This window comes from Lutra lutra, chromosome 4 (assembly GCF_902655055.1).
Source record: "Lutra lutra chromosome 4, mLutLut1.2, whole genome shotgun sequence".
NCBI lineage: Eukaryota > Metazoa > Chordata > Mammalia > Carnivora > Mustelidae > Lutra > Lutra lutra.
Genome location: NC_062281.1, coordinates 20,648,454 through 20,668,294, shown reverse-complemented (window position 1 = coordinate 20,668,294; position 19,841 = coordinate 20,648,454). Strand labels below are relative to the sequence as shown.

Here is a 19,841-nt window from a genome sequence, read left to right as displayed (position 1 = left end):
GAGCGGCTTCCAGGAGGAAACGGGCGTTTCCTTCCCACGCGCTCGAGCGAGCCCCGGGTCCCGGCCGCGCGACTCCACCCTGCCCCTCCCGGCGCCCCGGGAAAAGCCAGTCGCCACACACAGGCACACGCAGGCCCCAGGGCCGCGCCCTAAGGAGAGCGGCACCCACGGCCAATTGCCATGGCAACCCCGCGGTTCGTTCCATTCCCCACCCAGCCGGTCCCCCCACCCCCACCCCCCTGCCCTGCAGCCAACCGGCTTGAGCGCGTCCCGCGAGCGCGCTATAAAACCTAAGCCGGTGCCGCCGGGGAGCAGAGGCGGGCGCCCAACCTGCAGCGGGGCCAGCGGGGCGGATCTGGGGCGCCCGGTCTTGTTCCGTCCAAGCCGGAGGGGAAAGCCTGATCATGCAGAGCGTGCAGAGTCTGCCCAAGCGGTGCGTCGGCCTGGCCTTCCTGCTGCTCCAGGTCCTGGGGCAGGTGAGTGGCGCACCCCTCAAGTGCCTCTGGCTACTTTGCCCTCCAGGGCGGCCCCTGCCCGGGCGCTCGGGTCGCTCCGCCTTCGATCGTCCCTGCTGAGAGCTTTCTCCTTCTTGTCCCGCTCGCGCCAGGTCGCTGCCACCCAGCGCTGTCCCACCCAGTGCCCGGCCCGGTGTCCCAAGACGCCGCCAACCTGCGCCCCCGGGGTGCGAGCCGTTCTGGACGACTGCTCCTGCTGTCTGGTGTGCGCCCGCCAGCGCGGCGAGAGCTGCTCCCTGCTGGAGCCGTGCGAGGAGAGCCGCGGCCTCTTCTGCGACCGCAGAGCGGACCCCAGCGCGGGAACCGGCATCTGCATGGGTAATCCGGGTCCCCTGCGCTCAAGGCCGTCGGCTCCCGCCCGAGGCCCCTTTCCTCCCCTTCTCCCCTTCCCTGAGGGTAACTTGCAAATAACAATGGGGATGCTGCTGCGGGTGATGTTTGTGGAGAGCTTACTGGGCGCTAGGCAAGGTCTGCGGAAGGGTGGGGAAGGGGGCGCTTCCAGCTCTGGGGAAGCCGGAGGGGAAAACTGAACGCAAAGTTGAGAAGCATTCATCGCTTGCCTCCTAACAGTGGAATCTAGGTATCCTAGGCGGGGAGCAGAGCAGAGTTGAGGGCCAGTGAAATAATTTCCTTTGGACATTTCCAAGGGGATGCTTGGGGACAATGGAATCTTGGGCTGACTCACAAGCTCACAGTTTCTCCCACCTGCCGCCCAGCAGGTTTGTTTTCACACCTGAAATGGCCATATTTGAGCTAAAGCAGCCTTTGGTCTCCTGGGACCACTCTGTCAGCCCAGTCTGGGCTGTGAATAAAATAAAACGCAGGCAGCTAACCAATTCAGGCTGGTGACACTGATTGGGGGATCATTTTTCCACCTGGTGCACCATTTAGTTGGAGGCTGCCCCCACCTCCCCCGACCCCACCCCTATAAGAGGGCTTGGAATAGGCTTTTACTTTATTCCCTAAGTTAGTGATAATTTATTGTGCTGGAATGCCAAGGAATCCTACCTCTCTTCCCGATTTGACCAGTTAACCTATTTGGAGAGTATGACGTGCACCTTTTTCTTTCTAATTCTAAGCTGCTGGAGTAGGAGAGTTGAAGGAAGGTCTAGCAAAACGACTTTATTATTGGGAACAACAGCCGTGGCACCTTGGGACTGTCACTCCTCAGTGGTGCACTCCCTGCCTCATCTGTGGGGGGGGGGGGGGGAACAGTGGCAGCATTGGATGGTCTTCAAGGTTTCTTCTAGCTGTGGGAGGCCTCCATGGGGACATATCCCTGCCAGAGAGAGAGAGAAGAAACAGATAGCTTCAACGAGAAAAAAAGGGGCACCTGGGTTTGCGTGTAGCTTGTATAGCTTCTCCATCACACTCTGTTCTTGATTTTTCTCTCTGCCCTTCCCTCTCTGCCTTGCTTCCCCGATGCTCTAGCGGTAGAAGGAGACAACTGTGTGTTTGATGGGGTCATTTACCAAAGCGGGGAGACCTTTCAGCCAAGCTGCAAATACCAGTGTGCCTGCAGAGATGGGCAGATTGGCTGTGTGCCCCGCTGCGGAGAGGACCTGCTCCTGCCCCAGCCTGATTGCCCAGCTCCCAGAAAAGTTGAAGTGCCGGGGGAGTGCTGTGAAAAGTGGATCTGTGACTCAAATGAGAAGGGGGAGTTGGGAGGCCTCGCCCTTCCAGGTAAGAAACTCCGGATACCTGAAAGTCATCACCTCATCACCGCACAGGGGAAAGGCAGGCAGGAAGCATGTGAGCTCTTTTGGATCCTCCATGAGAAACTGGCCTCGGTTTCTGGCCATCCAGTGGTGGATTCCAGATTGCCCACTGAGATCAAACACATCGCGTGTGTGTGAATCCTTGCCAAGCTATTGAAGTAGGTGCACGGTTTCTCCGAAAGAGAACCTGCTGCGTTCAATGGTTCTTTTGAGCAAGGGGACTGATTTTGTTTTAATGCATGACCAGCCTCTCTAAAGAATGTTGCTTTTCCCTGGACAGGTGTCCCAGAGAAGTGCCACCTTTCCAAATGCTTTAGGAAGGGTCAAGGAGCTTTGTTTTGCTTTTCTTTGTGCTTTATCTTCGAAAGGAAATGGTTTTTTGAAGAAAAAAAAAATTCAAGAGCCAATGTCAGCCAGATACTGAATCAGCCAGATTTACATCCTAAATGCCAGATTTAGGATGACAGTACACAAATCTTGGCAGGTTTTCTGAGGTCAGAAATTATCAAACGTGCCTTGCGGATAGGAAAACTTCCGTGGAGAAGTGCCTCCAAGCCATACCTATTAAGTGTTGAGACAGAAATGTTTGTAATCAAAGTCCAAGTGTCTATATCCCATGCTGAAAACATCACAGCTTATGGGATGGTTGTTGATGCTATCCTGTTCTACGTTCTTCAAACTGCTAGGCTTCTTAAAGACAGGGTCTCCTAAGCTAGTTCAGGACAAGTTGGAGAGTCATCCCACAGACCTTTCTGGAAGGCCCAGAACGTGCCGGCATTGTGGCTCCTCTTTAGGGTTTATAAACAGAAATCCGGTTCTGAGAGCACCCGAGTTTAGTAGGTACGGAATTGAATGAGACCCCCTTTCCAAGGATGGTTGAAAGCATCCTTCCGCAATCCGCATGTTTTACTCAAAATGGCCGCCTCTGTTGGTCCCTCCCGTAGCCTACAGGACAGAAGCCACGCTAGGAGTTGCGGTCTCCGACTCCAGCATCAACTGCATTGAACAGACCACAGAGTGGAGCGCATGTTCCAAGAGCTGTGGCATGGGTTTTTCCACCCGGGTCACCAACAGGAACCCGCAGTGTGAAATGGTGAAGCAGACTCGGCTTTGCATTGTGCGACCCTGTGAGCAAGAACCCAAGCAGCCCGCAGATAAGGTAAGAGGCTGGGGGCAGCCTCCCCACCCAGAGGAAGCAGCTTTGCCTCCTGGGTGTCTTGGGCTCTAGAAAGTTTCCCTGACACTAGTTGACACAGAGGCCAGCTCTAGCTGGGAGTGAAGCCCAGAGAAAAGGGGGAGAGGTTCCTGCAGTGAGGGAGTTTACCTTCTTTTATTTTTCCTCTTTCATGTATTGAAATACCCAAGCAACTCACAGCAGGTCTAGCGGCAGAGGGAGAAGCCGGCAATATTAGTGTCCCCAGTTGAGAAGGTCTGGCAAATCTCCTCCCATTCCTGGAAAAAAACTGGCCACTCGCTTGCCAAACTCAGTTGATTTGAAAGTGGTCGCTTCTGACCTCCGTATTTTACACCCCTTAGGCTCCATCTGTAGGAAGCACAGGGTAGAAATTGAATCTTCCGCACTCAAACCTCTGTCCCCAACATCCTACCTGGTCCCTGCTGTGCGCCTGATAAACAGTCGCTGATGGGTAAATGAATGGGTGTCTGGGAATTATTTTCAGTGCTTCAAAAAGTCTAGGGGGAATAGTACATTTGCCAGCAAAAGGCGATATGTGCCAAATAAAACAGCACATTTCTTTCCTTTTTTGCTGGAAGTGAATCAACTCAGTGTGTTAACACTGACCATAAGGCATGCGGATCAGAAGCATGATTGGTTCCTGATGACATCACAGGCTTCCTCCCCGGAGCCATAGATCAGAGCAATACCCAAACTGACCATTATATGGAAATTTGTACAACCCTAAAGCCAACAAGTGTCTAACAATGAATGATTTACATATCTCTACACCGTATCACCTAATGCCTAACGGTGCAACTGTGGAACCAGACAGCCTAACTCCTGGCTTACACTATACGGGAACTAGCTGTGGGATCTGGATGAATTTTCTTAACCTCGAAGCCTCAATTCCTTCCCCCATATAATGAGGCCATTGACAGTACCTACCTCAAAGTTGTCATGAAGGATTAAATAGAATGAATTCACAAAGTGGCTGGGCAGAGATGACTCTGTTAGCATTAGGCATCATTTCTGTTTATCGCTCAAAGAAGTCTCCAGCAATCATATTAGTTATACGACTACATGGCTATATGATTTTTGGGGGTCCATCCTAATTTATATTTCTTCCACCAATTTTAAAAGAACACATAGTGGGGCGCCTGGGTGGCTCAGTGGGTTAAAGCCTCTGCCTTCGGCTCAGGTCATGGTCCCAGGGTCCTGGGATCGAGCCCCGCATCGGGCTCTCTGCTCAGCGGGGAGCCTGCTTCCCCCTCTCTCTCTGCCTGCCTCTCTGCCTACTTGTGATCTCTGTCTGTCAAATAAATAAATAAAATCTTTAAAAAAAAAATAAAAAAATAAAAGAACACATAGAAACATCCCTAAAATTATATGCTAGAAGCTGCCCCTCCCCCCACTTAGGGGAATTGCAATATGCATGGGACACAGTAATGGGGGTTCACCCACAAAGCTGCCTCTCTCTGTCTCTCTCTCCCTGTGTCTGTTCCTGTCTCTGCTTCTCTCTCTCTCTCTCTCTCTCTCACACACACACACACACAGAGATGTGGCTGACCTTGTACCTTTGTGAGGACATTGGCAAGAATGTTGGCTACACATTAAATATCAAAAAGGAAGGAACAAAGGACCTTTAACATTGTCAAGGACACACTTCTTTATTAAATAAGGCTTTTCCATGTCATGCCTCCAAAACTTTGTTTTTTCTATTGTTTCTTTTGCCAAAATTTTTATATTTGTTTGTGTAACTTGCAACCAGTTTTATATTGGGAGATATTATATTTAAGATACATACATTTCATAAAGGTTCCAAAATCTATTTGGAAGCTAGGGAAATAACAGCATAATAATGATTACTTCCTAACACCAAGAGATGCTTTAAAATGGGTTGGTGCTTCTCAAAGTGTGACTCCCTAGACCAGCAGCATCATCTAAGAACCTGTTGGAAAAGCAAATTATTGGGACCCACATCAGACCCATTGAATCAGAAACTCTGGGTGTAATGCCCAACACTCTCTGTTTTAGCAGACCTTCTAGAAGATTCTGATGTAACGTTTGAGAGCCACAGATTTAAGAGAATCCCAAGCCTCATCCCTCCACAGCTGTGGACTGTGCCTAGGAAAGTGAAAAGCAGAAGAGAATTATGGCAAGTTTTAGTAGGTGAAGAAATCTGAGCGGGAAATAAACATAGAGTCAGTGCTGTGCTGAATCTGTATGAGGGTTCCTCATCAGCCATTACTAATAGAAATTGAATACATTCTACACTTACCCTGCCTACATGGAAAATAACCTTAAATCCCATTATCTTAGATGTTCCTGAGGTTATAGTATAATAGAAGACATGGGCTTGTGTCAGACGTTCAGTAACTAGATGTTTCTGGTGACTTTAGGCCTTTGAGACTCCATTTAATCATCTGTGAAGCTTGCACAGTTGTTTCTTACATGAATAATTGATCCTTGTAGGACTGAATGATAGTAACGTTAAGTGAGTTAATGTCTGAAAAGTATTTGAAGTATTTGAAGCATTAGGAGGTATGCAATGCTGCCAGGTGTATTCCATTTCTTTTTATAATGCCTAAGAATGCATTGGCTAAAACAACATCAAAGTCTGTTTCAGTGGCTTGAAAAAATAGATTTCTTCATATACACTTTCACCCTCATGCTTATCACCATGTCAAAAGATGGTTATGTACCTGTAGGCATGGTTTCCACATTCTAGGCAGGAAGATAGTGAATGCAGGAAGCAGTAAAGAACTGTACCTGTCTGAAGGTCAAAGGATTTCCCAGAATCCCTTGGTTTATGTATCATTGGCCAGAACTTGATCACGAAGCCATCCTAAGCCCTCAGATATTCTGCAGAAGCAAATCCTCAAAGCTGACCAAATTGTCCAAACACAATAATGTCATGTTAGCAAAGAAGAACAATGATGGGGGTAGGCAGCTAGCAATTTACTCCATATCCCTAAAATAGTTCTTGGAGGAAGGGTAGCCATTCCATGAATCCACCTTTTCTTCTTAGAAAGGAAAGAAGTGTCTCCGCACCACGAAGTCACTCAAAGCCATCCACCTGCAATTCAAGAACTGCACCAGCGTCCACACCTACAAGCCCAGGTTCTGTGGGGTCTGTAGTGATGGCAGGTGCTGCACCCCCCACAACACCAAAACCATCCAGGTGGAGTTCCAGTGCTCCCCAGGGCAGATCATCAGGAAACCAGTGATGGTCATTGGGACGTGCACCTGTCACAGCAACTGTCCTCATAACCACGAGGCCTTCCTCCAAGAGTTAAAGCCGAACACGAGCAGAGGGGAAATGTAACATGTAATCCTTGAGAAGCACACCTACAGAGGCAAACTAGCTACCCACCATCAAATGAATATAAGCAAAATTAGGAAGAATTATTATTTTACCCTTGAATCCTATGTATTTTCTGTGGTCATATGAGGTCAGTTATATCTGTCTTTTTTTTTTTTAATGAAAGATATGATTAACTGTAAACTTGAAATCAAGGTAAGCTCAGGATAGTACTTAGGGATGACTTACTTTTCTGTGGTATTTACTACAAACAAAAATTTGTATAAATTTAAGAAACAAGATACATGTTTTACTGTGTAGACTATCACATTACACTCATCTTATTTTGTTATACACTAGTGCAATATCAAGAAAATGTCAGTCGTGAGTATCACAGTGAGGTTCAATATCATACTGAACATGTTGTCATATGAATATTTTGCCATGTAGTGAGGTTTGGCTCAATGGGGTTACTGTTGAACTCTCTTTTTGAGTGGCTCAACTCTCAACTTCCAAGTTCAAGATCTGAAAATGTGTAGCTCTTCAGTTTGAAAGCCAGAGACTGTTAGTCTTCTGTTGTGTTGCATACTAGGAAACGAGATGTATCTACAGGAATGGAATATTTGTTAGTTAAGTGGACTGGTGTGATAAACTTGCTCCATTGGAGATAGTTGACTCCAAAGAAAGAAACCAAACAGAAAACTCCCCTAATACAGAGATGACCCGCCTCTCAGCCCTCATACATTTCTATATGCTGGAGGCTAGTGGGACTCACTGCTTTTTCACTCAGAAGAGGCAGAACACATCAGCAGAGATTTTCTTTACCTTACTGATGAGTAAACTGGGGCCCAAAGCACCTGATTACAACCTTTGATGACTTTCAAGTGTGCTGGTCTTAGATTCTGAGAAAGAAGGACAAAATCAACATGACTGTGGTGGTAAAATACCACAAATTTTATGGGAGTTCAGAATGATGGTAGACATACCCAGAACTTATCCTTGGGCCCTAATTACGCAAACTCACGAACAAGATATATGTGTATACATATGTGTATCTAATTTGTCAGGCTATAAGATAGGCTGCAAACTTAAATGTATACATTCTTTTGTCACCACATGTGTTCAGCTTTTCTCTTTTAAAGTATTTATATATAAGTTATACATTTTTAAAAAAAATATTCTTTTTACTTTCTCTGTTTGTCAGACCTCACTAAATAAATATGATTTTATCAAAGTGTGACTGCCATTACTTATGTGCTTGTGCGTTGCTTACTGAAAATATAAATAACGGATGGATCTAGAGAGTATAATGCTAAGTGAAATAAATCAGACAGAGAAAGACAAATGCCATATAGTTTCACTCATATGGGGAATCTAAGAAACAAAACAAAGGAAAAAAAAGACAAACAAAAGAAACCAGACTCTTAAATATAGAGAACAAACTGGTGGTTTTCAGTGGGGAGGTGAGTAGGAAGCGCATGGAATAGAGTGAGGGGAATAAGAGTACACTTGTTGAGATGAGCAGTGAGTGATGTAAAGAATTGTTGTCTCATTATATTGTACACCTGAAACTAATATAACACTTTATGTTAATTCTACTTCCATATAAAAAAGGAAATAAAAATAAAATTAAAATTTACAAATTAAATCAGACACCAAGCGACAGCATCTGTTGAAAACAAGGTGGATATTTTTAGATGAGCTTACAATTTCTTATCAGAAGGGAAACAAAAGATAGTTCTGAGTTAGATGATCTCTATTGCCAAGGCCTCAGATAGTCCCCACACTGTTTACTCAAGCCCACATCTTGAGCTCTGATACGTTTTTCTAGACAACCTGCTAGACACATCTATGTATTAAACATTGAATGTGGACCAAGCAAAACTTGCCTCCCTGGTTTCAAATTGCTCTCCATCCTCCCAATTACCTGGCTTAAACCGCCAGCATTATCTTGATCAACCTACTCTTCACTATGTGCTTAGAAAAGCATATTTCCAGAGGCAATGCAGAGCCCAGCAGTGAATAGGGCTGCCATCTGGGCAATGTGAGGGTCAAAGTTAATATAGGCTTTATATTTAAGTTTCTTGATCATTCAGTGGGTCTATAGTTCTTCCACATTAAAAAAAAAAAAAAAAAAAACTCGTCCTCTTATCCCCAACTTCATTTCTCCTACCTATAGCTTCCTGCCTGACCCATATATTTAGCAAGTTTGTATTTGTCCCTTAAGATAAATTGGAAAGCCAATTTGATTTCTAGAGTTTAATCAAAGAACATTATTAAGGACAGTTAACATTTATTGCACACTTACTATTGCACACTTATTTGCAGAACACATTACCTTCATTAACAGCATCTAATTTGCCCAATGGCCCTGTGAAGAACACTCCTCCCCATTTTACACATGAGGAAACTTAAAATTTTTTAAACAAAGGGTTAAAAGAAACTGGTGGATCGCGAACTCAAATCAAAGTCCTTTTGTTTCTACTTCAAGCTATCACATGAATCCATGCAAAAATAACCTCTCTGTGAGGCTGTTCAGTCCAGTATTGTCCACAATGGCAAAATGGGAATATCTGAAGGCCCGACGATATAGATTTGGCTGGATAAATGCAGTACCGCCATTATAATGAAGAAAAAAAGCTATCTTTAAAACAAAAATATAAAAAAATACTAACCTCCCACAGAAAGTATAGAACTGTGGGAAAAGTGATTTGTTTTTGTTCAAAAGTATCTCTGAACACAAATGTAAAGAGAACTAGGAGACAATATAAAATAAAGTATGATAGTGTTATGCCAAGTTGGGCCTTTTTGTTGTTGTTTGTGATTTCTTTATCTTTTTCTTTCCTTTTTTTCTAACTTAGAATGTACTACTTTAAAAGCAGGGGAGGGGGCGCCTGGGTGGCTCAGTGGGTTAAAAGCAGGGGGGATAAAAGGATAAGGCTACATTCAGATAGCCCTTCAAGCAAAGTTCCCCTCATACCTCTGCTCATTCATGTTGAGTTGGCTGCCCCTTCCAGCATCTGAAACACTTGCTAATTCATTCATTTTGTTCATTCAAAAACACTCACTGACTGCTTCTGGGTGCCTAGCATTGTTTTAAGCTCTGGGAAAGTAAAACAAACGATAAAATAAGCCACCTCTCCTTCCTGGAATTTACACTCTTTCTCTGTTGGCAGAAGCAGGCAAAAAGCAAGTAAAGGATCAATGAAGAGAAATATCAAATAGTGATAAATAAACCCTAGGATGATCATCAAAACAGGGCAATCTAATAGAGAATTTCTTGGTGACCATTTTATCTGGAGGTGGTCAAAGAAGCTCTTTCTGAAGAGGTCACATTTCATCCTAGATCTGAATGACCAAGATTAGGAGAAAGAATCTTCTCTGCAGAAGTAGCAGCTAAGGCAACAACAGCAACAAAAAAACTAGCATCAGGAATAAGCTTGGCGCTTCATTAGAGATCTGCTGGGCTTGAGTGTGCCAGGGGATGTAGGAATGATGGAGGGCTTTCCCCACCGTGTCACAGTATTTTACAACCCATTCTTTAAATTCCATTACATTGAGCATCTCGAGGCCAGCATCTTAATCTTCTTTGTATCTGCCCCAGTATCTGGCACACAGCAAGACTTCACTATATACCCATTGAACACATGAATGAATAAATGAATGAATGGACAAAATGAATGAATGGACAATAGACAGAACATTCTTTGAAATAAATGCTAGGCTTTTAAACTATCATTTTCATTATCACAGTCTCTTGGAGAGCAATCCCCCACTCTCAGACCTACCCAGACACATACATGAATGCATGCAGTCCTGAAATGACAATTTAAAGACATTTTAAAAATATGATCTGATCTATAAATATCTGTGAAGTCCAGAATGTTCTAGGAAGATGGCAAGGAATGCAACATTTACTGAGCAGGGCTGAGGGCTGCAGAAAGAGTGCAGGTTTGGGACTTAGTCAAGCCTCGATTTGAATACCAGGCCTACCCTTTCCCAGCTGTGGGATACTGAGTAATTTGCACATACACTCTGAGCCTCAGTTTCCACACCTGTAAGAGGAGACCATAATATTGATAGAGTGACTAATCACCTTCGTTTGTCCCGAACTGAGAGGGTTGCTGGGACTCAGGACTTTTGGTTGTAAGATCAGACAATCCCAGGAAAACTGGGCCAAAGTGGTTACCCTAATTATCAGCCACACATTGTTGTAAGATAATATGTGCTCATAAGCACTTGACTGTGCCAGACATATAGTAGGCCAGCAAATGACAGCCATTATCGTAAGAAACATGCAGTAGAGTCAAGCTTTGCCTCTTATTCTCTGCTTGTCATATTCAGAGGTAGATATTACTGACCTCATTTTTACAGGGAAATATAGAGAGTATAGAGGAAGCTAATTGCCTATTAAGGACACAGTAAATGAAGGAGCCAGGGTTCAAACTCAGGGTCTGCCTGAGCTCAGAGCCAAAGATCTTTCCTTTCTTCAGCGCCGCAGCCATGAGGCCAAGTGTATTTTCAGCAACCAAAACAATTCCAACAGTTTTCATTTTTGTGCTATTTTCCCAAACTAGAAATGTTCTCTTTTAGAAACAGCATTGCAAAGTAGTGAGATGGTTGAGATCATTCTGTGAATGTGAAATTTTGAAAGCACTTAATTGCTTTTTAGTGATAAGGCACACTTCATTGAAAATTATTTGGGAATTTTTCTTCCAACCCATAAGGATGCAGTTCAAGAATGTGGCAAGGACGTCTTTACACAAGGAAATAATTTGTCACATATGTATCTGTGCTTGATGAGATTATCAATAGAACTTTTGACAGAGATTTCTAGGCAGGACTGGATTTTTCTTCCAGGATCTTCCTGTAGGTACACATTGTCATGTTTCTGCATGGGTTTCAATCCAAAATGCTCAATATCATAAATCAAATTATCAAAACAGTATGTCCTTTTGGCTGTGTGCTATCGACCTTGGTTTGAAGATTCATTATTGTTGGAAACGTATTCATCTTAACCACACCGCATGGCTCTCGCCGGCAGTGCTATGCTGTCTGGACCACAGAGGGTCCACCAAATTCAATTACCACTTCAATAACACTACTGGCACTTTCTGAACTCTGAATAATGATGAATTCTCTGCAGCTATCCAGCTGAGGACTGTGAATTACTGTTTCACTAAGCCAGCTGTTCTGTGGATAATCAGGACGTGCAAAGGGTAAGGATGTCACTGTTGTCCCATTCTTCCTAAAGATGTGTGTCTCTTCTTAGGACAAGAAATTGAAGATCTGAATTTCAGCCCAGGGAGCACTACAAAAGAAGATATAGTTCCATTCAAATGGCAGAATTTCACACAATGAACTGACCACCAGTTCTACTGGAAGGAGCCTGGAAATAAATGTTTTATAATCCAAGACGAGGATGTTGCTTGGACTTATATTTTATTAGCAAAATCTGAGAAGCAGGCTTTGCCTGTAGCAGAGGTTCAGAAGTCTGGAAGAGGTTACAAAGTTCTTTGTGTGGGTTAAATAAGGGTCAGTATGCTCCTAATGGACACAGATTTGTCCTGCTGAAGCAAGGCCACCCACAAGATCCTTGGAAGACCTTGGCAGGGGAGATGCCAGTAAATCCAAGTTCTGGTTCCTCTAAAAATTTCTAAATCTCAGCAGTGAGAATCTTCCCTGACACTTTGCAGAGCATCTCAGCCCCAGAAGAAAGGGACAAAGACTACAAGGATCCTGTTGGATGGACCCCGTCATCTCCCCAAACTCCATATCCTTGCTCAAGAATCTACTTTTAAGTTCACCTTCTCTGAGAAGACTTCCTGACTGGCACCTCCCCCACCCCCCACAACAGAACTGACCATGCCCTCCTTCCTGCTCAATTGCTTCTTATAACAATTACTATCACAGCAGCTAAAACACTGCACCTCTGTCATTAGTTTTCAAGTCCATCCTCTCACTAGACTCTAAGTTCCATGAGAGCAGAGACCTTGTCTGATTTTCTCACCACTGCTTCTCATTACGTGTCTCATATTTTTCTCTCACATTACTCCAAGCAGCTAAGCGTAATGAACACTCACAGCAGAAATCCAGCATTTCAGGCCAAAGTGTCTATGGAATGCCACATTTTTCAATGAAAAACTCAGGTAAATCTTGATTTATCTTTACATATATCCATGTTTGTTAAATATAAAAAAATAACATTAAAGATTTCTAATGGGTTAGTGTGTTCAACTTTTCCTACCCAAATCTTTAGGTGAAACTGATGCCCCAGAATGATGTACAATGTCTACACTGAAGGCACCTATCTCCTTGCATACTTCACATAGTCAAATTAGTTGTAACAATAATTTCCAATTTTATCTCATTTTAGATGCCATCAATTATAAGATGTATTATTAATTTATGAACAAAAAGAAATAAAAATTATGCCAATTCACTTAGGACACACCCTTAATTGTGAGATTTATCTTAATTTCATAAAGAGTGAAATATTTTAAATGTTGATTTTAGAATATATATAATTTAACATACAAGATTTTTAAAAGGGACAAAGTAGAGGAAAAAGAGAAATAATAGTTACAAGATTATTAAGTACCAGACAATAAGCAAAGCACTTTACATAGATTAGCACATTTACTTTAGTCCTTATAAAAATCCTATGAGTTGGGTACTGTTACATCTCAAAATTACAGATGAAGAAAACAAAGGTTTGGGGAGATAAGTACCTTACACAGGATCATAAATTTGTTATGTGGCAAAACCTGGATCTGAATCCTAACATTCAGAATCCAGAATTCATGCATTTAATCTCTCTGTGTTATTGTCTATGTTCTTAGGGTTACATAGGGTTATTGTCTATGTTCTTAGGGTTACTTCCTCTAGTTGAGGAAGTAGGTAGTTCATGTTCAAAAGAGTCAAGTGAATGAAGAGCTATTACTGAGCTCTGAGAATTTGTGCTCTGGACACTGGTCACCACCTAAGGAACTTCCCTGGCAGGAGGCATTTTATGCAGCAATTTGAAACAAACAACCAAACAAACAAACATTGAATTTTGTTAACAATTCTGAGACCAAGAACTGTCAGGAATGTGGTCCTGAGCTTGCTTTTTTTTCCCCCCACTTTTTTTTTTTAATGTTATGTTAGCCACCATAGAGTACATCATTGGTTTTTGATGTAGTGTTCCATGAGTCATTGTTTGCATATAACACCCAGTGCTCCATGCAATACATGGCCATGCAATACCCATCATCAGGCTAACCCACACCCCAACCCCTCTCCCCTCTAAAACTCTTAGTTTGTTTCTTGGAGTCCACAGTCTTTCACGGTTCATCTTCCCCTCCTATTTCCCCACTTCATTTTTCCTTTCCTTCTCCTAATGTCCTCCATGCTATTCCTTAGCTTTTCACCAACCACTGGGATGAAGGCAAGAGTTTCTTTTTTTAATGTGTTAGTAAATTGAGTAATTAATCAATTCAACAAATGTGGATTGATTATCTACCACCTTCCAAGGAATGTGCTGGAACTGAAAAAAAAAAAAAAAGCAGAGAACAAAGCAAATACAGTACTTGCCCTCAAGAAGCTTATAGTCTGGGGGAGTTGTGTAAGTTTTCTCTCAGACCTTAGTTTTTCATATTAAATTATTTAGTCTTTCTGGCCTTTACTCTTCTGCTTGCCATTTTGACCATTTTCATGACCATGGGTTCCCCAGAACTCAGTCCCAATTGGATGCCCCCCAAATTCCAGAAAGGATCCAGAGAAACTAATGTCCCCAAACTGAATCTGAAGCAGTTTAGACCTCTGTTCTTATATAAGCCAGTTCCTTATTTGAAGCCTCTTTAGAAGCCATTTTCTCATCTGATGATCAGCTATCAACAAAGGTCTCTCTGAAGCAACCATGGGAAAATGGAGTCTCTCATGCCTACTATGTGCGATTTCATGACACAGCAAGGTAAGTTTCAGAAATCTATCTATAAGCCCTCATTAAAAGAACAATCTATTCTCCAAACCAATGTCCAATGGTTTGTTCAGCAAGATCATGTGATCTTTATTCCCTTTGGAAGAAGGGCTCAAGTTTTATTGTGTCCAAATTCTTCTTGTTGCTATACCATCTACCTGGATGTCCTTCTTCCATCAGCCTCACCTTTTGAAATCTAACCTATCATTCAAGGCCCATCACAAAATGCTATCCCCTAAATTTTTCCCAGTTTCTCTTCAGTCCTCTCCTACCATGTGCCTCTTCAGCCAAGGCAAAAACATAGTAGCAGAACATATTGGAAAACACTGAACTTGGAAAAAGCCATGCTCTACTTGAGTAGCTTCTGGACTTCTATGTACACAAAAGAAGGATACTGAATTCACCAACTTCTGTGATCCCATCCATATTGACGTACAGACTACCTATACTATGTGCCATGCATTTATAAATATCATCTTTACAACCTAACATTTCTTCATAACAGTGTTACAAGATGAGTACCATTGTCGTATTTTATAGATAAGATAGGTAAGGACTCACCCAGGGGCACCGGCTCTGACCAGGCAGACCAGGCTGCCTGCAGCATGACTTCCCACCAGCTCCCAAGAGCTTGAAATGTCCTTCCTCCTTCTTTTCTCTTTTATTATAATGAGCATTCTGAAGGCTGAACTCATTACAATAAAAGCACTTCTGGTTTCTGGATTAGAAAATAACAACCATAGACTTCAGACTTATTCTGGTCTCTATAGGCACTGTGGTAATGAAATGAGCAAAGCAAATATTAATAAAAACTGTATCTACATAACATCCCTCAAAGTGGTAGAGATATGAAAAAGTCAACCAAGGAAACCATCTATAAAATGACATCCTACCAACCTTACAGCCAAAGTAAACTTGAACAAGAAGAACAAAGCTGGAGGTTTCACAATCCCAGATTTCAAGAGATACTGCAAAGCTATATAATCCAGAGAGCATAGTACTGACCCCAAAACAGACACATAGATCAATGGAACAGAATAGAAAGCCCAGGATAGAGCAACATTATAAGACAATTAATCTATAAGAGAAGGCAAGAATATACAATGGGGAAAAACAATCTTTTTAATAAACAGTGTCAGAAAAACTGGACAACTACATGCAAAAGAATGAAAATGAACCACTTACACCATATACAAAAATAAATTCAAAATGAATTAAAAACCTAAATGGGAGACCTCTTAGAAGAAAACAGAAGCAGTAAGCTCTTTGATATTGGCTTTAGCAACATTTTTCTAGATATGTCTCCTCAGGCAAAGGAAACAAAAGCAAAAATAAACTATTGGGACTTCAAAATGAAAAGCTTCTGCATAACAAAGAAAACTATTGACAAAATGAAAAGGGAACCTACTGAATGGGAAGTTATTTGCAAATGACATATCTGATAAAGGGTTAATATTAAAAATATAGAAAAAAACTTAACACCAAAAAACCACAAATTACCCAATTAAGAAAATGGGTAGAAAACCCGAATAACATTTTTCCAAGAAAAACAAAGATAGCCAACAGACACATGAAAAGATACTCAACTTCACTTGTCATCAGAGAAAGCAAATTAAAACAAAAATGAGATATCACCTTACATCTGTCAGGATGATAGAATCAAAAAGACAAGAGATAAGAAGCATTGGCCAGGATGCAGAGAAAAAGGAAACCTTGTACACTGTTGGTAATGCACACTGATGGAAAATAGTATGGAGGTTCTTCAAAAAATTAAAAAATAGAATTACCATATGATCCACTAATTCCACTACTGGCTATTTACCCAAAGAAAACAAAAACACTAATCTGAACAGATATGTGCATCCCTATGTTTATCACAGCATTATTTATAATAGCCAGGATACAGAAGCCACCCAATGTTCACTGACAGATAAAGAAGATGTGATATATACACATATACAATGGAGTATTACTCAGCCATGAAAAATGATGAGCTCTTGCCATTTGCAACAACATGGATGGATCTGAAAGATATTATGCTAACTGAAATAAGTCAGATGGAGAAAGACAAATATCATATGCTTTCACTTATATGTGGAATCTAAAAAATACAGCAAATAAACAGCAAACTGTTCTCTCTGTTAAATGCAGAGAAAACCTGGTAGTTGTCAGAGGGGAGGTGGGTCTGGGGAATGAGTGAAATAGATAAAAGAGATTAAGAAGTACAAACTACCAGTAATAGAATGAATGTCATGGACATGTAAAGTGCAACATAAGAAATGCAGTCAATAATATTGTAATAATGCTATATGGTGATGGACGGTAACTGTACTTATCTTGATGAGCACTGAGTAATGTAAGAATTGTTGAATCAATACGTGTACACCTGAAACTAATATAACATTGTACTTTAATTATACTTCAATTTTTAAAAAGTTTCATTCTATAAATAACCATAAAAAGAAACTATACCAAATAATCAATGAATTTGACTTTTTTTTAATGGGACCACTTGCTTTGTCAGGCTTCTCAAACAAAGTATCAAGATGCATCCATAAATACAAAGCTTTGTAGACAGAATCGTTGAATTAGATCATTTTTTAAAATGGATGATTTCACTCAAACAATTCCTTTATAACCCAAGTTACTCGCTAGTTATCACTCATTCAATATATCAAAAACAATTCATCCACTTGATAGGCCTTCACTGACATTTTTTAAATCAACCTGCACTACATATCCAAGAAAAATGCATTAATTAGTTAATACTCTTACTTAACTGAAGCTTTGGATTGTCTAAGGTCTGAGCACATACCTCTTGTCATATTAGATTGGTCATCACAGATCTATTCTTACAATGTTGGACACAGTTTCTTTAACAAAAGAGCTGAATTCCATACCACACCAGGAGGTTGAATGAAACACAGATTTCTCAAACTTGGAGCACAATTAAAGTACAAGTACAATTTTCTAAAAGCCCTGCTGTTTAGTGGGCATCTTCTTCTACCAAGACTTTGTATTGATTTACACACTTCTTCAATCCTACATAAGTTAACTGTGGGTTTATAAGGGCCTCAAATTTCATAAGCTGCACATCATTATCTTCCACTACTCTTTTAGTTTCGTGTCTTTCTCTTCTTTGATGAGTGAGTAGCTTGAAAATGTCCATAGAAGATATTTTATTGTATTCTGATGAGGGGAGTGACATGATTTGACTTCAGTATTCCCTGAACTCTGCAGTCTCACTCTGAAATATATAGTAACAGTCAAGACCCCCTGACTTTTCTATAAGCCTCACCCCCACCCTGGTTAGCTAGTTGTATGTAGCATGTACAGGGGCAGTAAACCCAGAGGCAAATGTGCTTTTATTGGTTACATAGAGCTCCTGTAGACACGTGGCCAAATTTTAAACTACTCATGATTTATAACTTCTATAGAATAAAAGCTTATTTAGGTGTTCTTTGCTATTTCAGATTCCCCTGCTAGTTACATGATTTGGTTTTAAGGGAGAGCTGATACATCACGAGTCATGAAGAACCACTTAGAGGAATAGTAAAAAGGTGCTGCTTTGTTTCCAAGCTTTTATGTTTGCCTCCCTCTCTTCTCTCTCCAACTTACCAGTTTCTTGCTTTCTTTTCTTCAAAAGATTTTCATAAAGTGCAAGCAGTCCTAGTCCATGGGTCCTCAGGGATGACAGTGAGTTGTAACATTTGCTCTGTATGCCCACTTATGACATTTTTTCTAGGCTAAACCATCAAATTGCCTTTATTAAGTCATCTTGGCATCATCCCTAAACTTAAGAGGTGGAAAGCAAACACAGGAGAAATCTCTACATAAGCACAACTAAGAAAAAACCTTTATCAATCCATAATAGGGTCCACTGAGCAGTCTCATACTCAATCTGAAATTATCATAGCCATTATTATGGGTCATAGATAACACCTCATGGGCTGTATTTAACTCTCTTCACTCCTCTATGAAACATTAAGCAATAATTCTATACAAAAATGGGTACTCAATATGTGCTGGATAAAAAATAAAAGAATAAATTGAGAGGATGAAAGGATCATTAGAGAGATTATATGAGTGGAAAAGGGTATTAATTGATGAGCAAACAGATAAGCAAACAAATAGAACTGAAACTTTATGGCTGTCATTCCCTGGCCCTTTAAAAAAAATAGTTTACCATTGTAAAATTGATGCTAAAATTCTGGAAAGTTCCATCAGTGATGATCGCAGGAATCTGTCCAGTGTTCATGCCTGCCCACACCTACTTCTCCATGCTCCCCTTTCTGGTTCACAGCAAACCTCCTTTTAGTTATATGTCTTAGTTTGGACTGTTCCTGTTGATTCTTGTCCCTAGACTTAACCTGGTCCAATTTCTGATATATGTCATCCAAACATGCTCTCCCTAAATTTGCCCTTTCTGTCTCTTTGACCCTAGCCAGCAAGGTTGGACTGTTATCCCCCAACTTACCCATCAAGGCAAGACGTAGGAATTGGATAGTTTCCTTAAACTGTTAGACTTAACACCAACACAGTCGTAAATGATATTGTTGATTCCTTTTGTCCATGCCGAATAACAAAAGGCTCTCACATCACTGTGTTTTAAAGGTTCTTCTTTGCTACCTGACCACCCAGTTTTTATCAGGATTAAGGCCATAGTGGCTTAAAAAAGGTACTACTCTCTTCAACTCTAGGTGGGGAGATGTCTGTAAAAGTAATCTGTAAATTCTAAATTCCCACTTGGCATAAGTTATTATTAGGGGTCATTAACTGTCTATGCAACTCCAAGACATTTGAATATAAATTCAAATTTTTCATCATCCAGATGCTTGATATTTGAAAAAGCCCCTTGGCATTCTACTCCCAACACTCTGGATGGTTAATGGATCAATAAGGAGGAAAAGTCAATGTTTGTCATCTTGTAGACATTTTCCTATAAAGTTTAAGTACCTTACCTGTGCTGCAAACAGAAAAGGAAATATTAAAGTTAGTCTTTAAAATTTTTGACCATATGCAAAAATGGTCAAGCAATGTGAGTCATTTAGCTAAAAGAAGCAACGACCACTAGCAGACAATACAATTATCTTGGTTTTGGATATGTTTCTGTGCTTTGCAGAAGATCGTATCAAATGTATTAGAGTGTCACTCCTGTTACAAATATTCT

General features: G+C 41.4%; 1 protein-coding gene across 1 annotated transcript; it reads left to right on the top strand.

Moving 5' to 3' along the window:
• Positions 1 to 237: 237 nt before the first annotated feature.
• Positions 238 to 7,945, top strand: CCN3 (cellular communication network factor 3). Its single transcript, XM_047728108.1, has 5 exons — positions 238 to 476; positions 608 to 833; positions 1,947 to 2,198; positions 3,178 to 3,392; positions 6,439 to 7,945. Exons 1-5 carry the CDS (start codon positions 405 to 407, stop codon positions 6,733 to 6,735), a joined length of 1,062 nt encoding a protein of 353 aa, XP_047584064.1. The 5' UTR covers positions 238 to 404; the 3' UTR covers positions 6,736 to 7,945.
• Positions 7,946 to 19,841: the final 11,896 nt, after the last annotated feature.

Excerpts from the sequence above, each read along its gene's own strand:
- CCN3 (XM_047728108.1), top strand. The coding sequence starts at position 405 with ATGCAGAGCGTGCAGAGTCTGCCCAAGCGGTGCGTCGGCCTGGCCTTC. Across the intron at positions 834-1,946 it reads GGGAACCGGCATCTGCATGG|CGGTAGAAGGAGACAACTGT; the intron begins GTAATCCGGGTC and ends CCGATGCTCTAG. Across the intron at positions 2,199-3,177 it reads GGGAGGCCTCGCCCTTCCAG|CCTACAGGACAGAAGCCACG; the intron begins GTAAGAAACTCC and ends TCCCTCCCGTAG.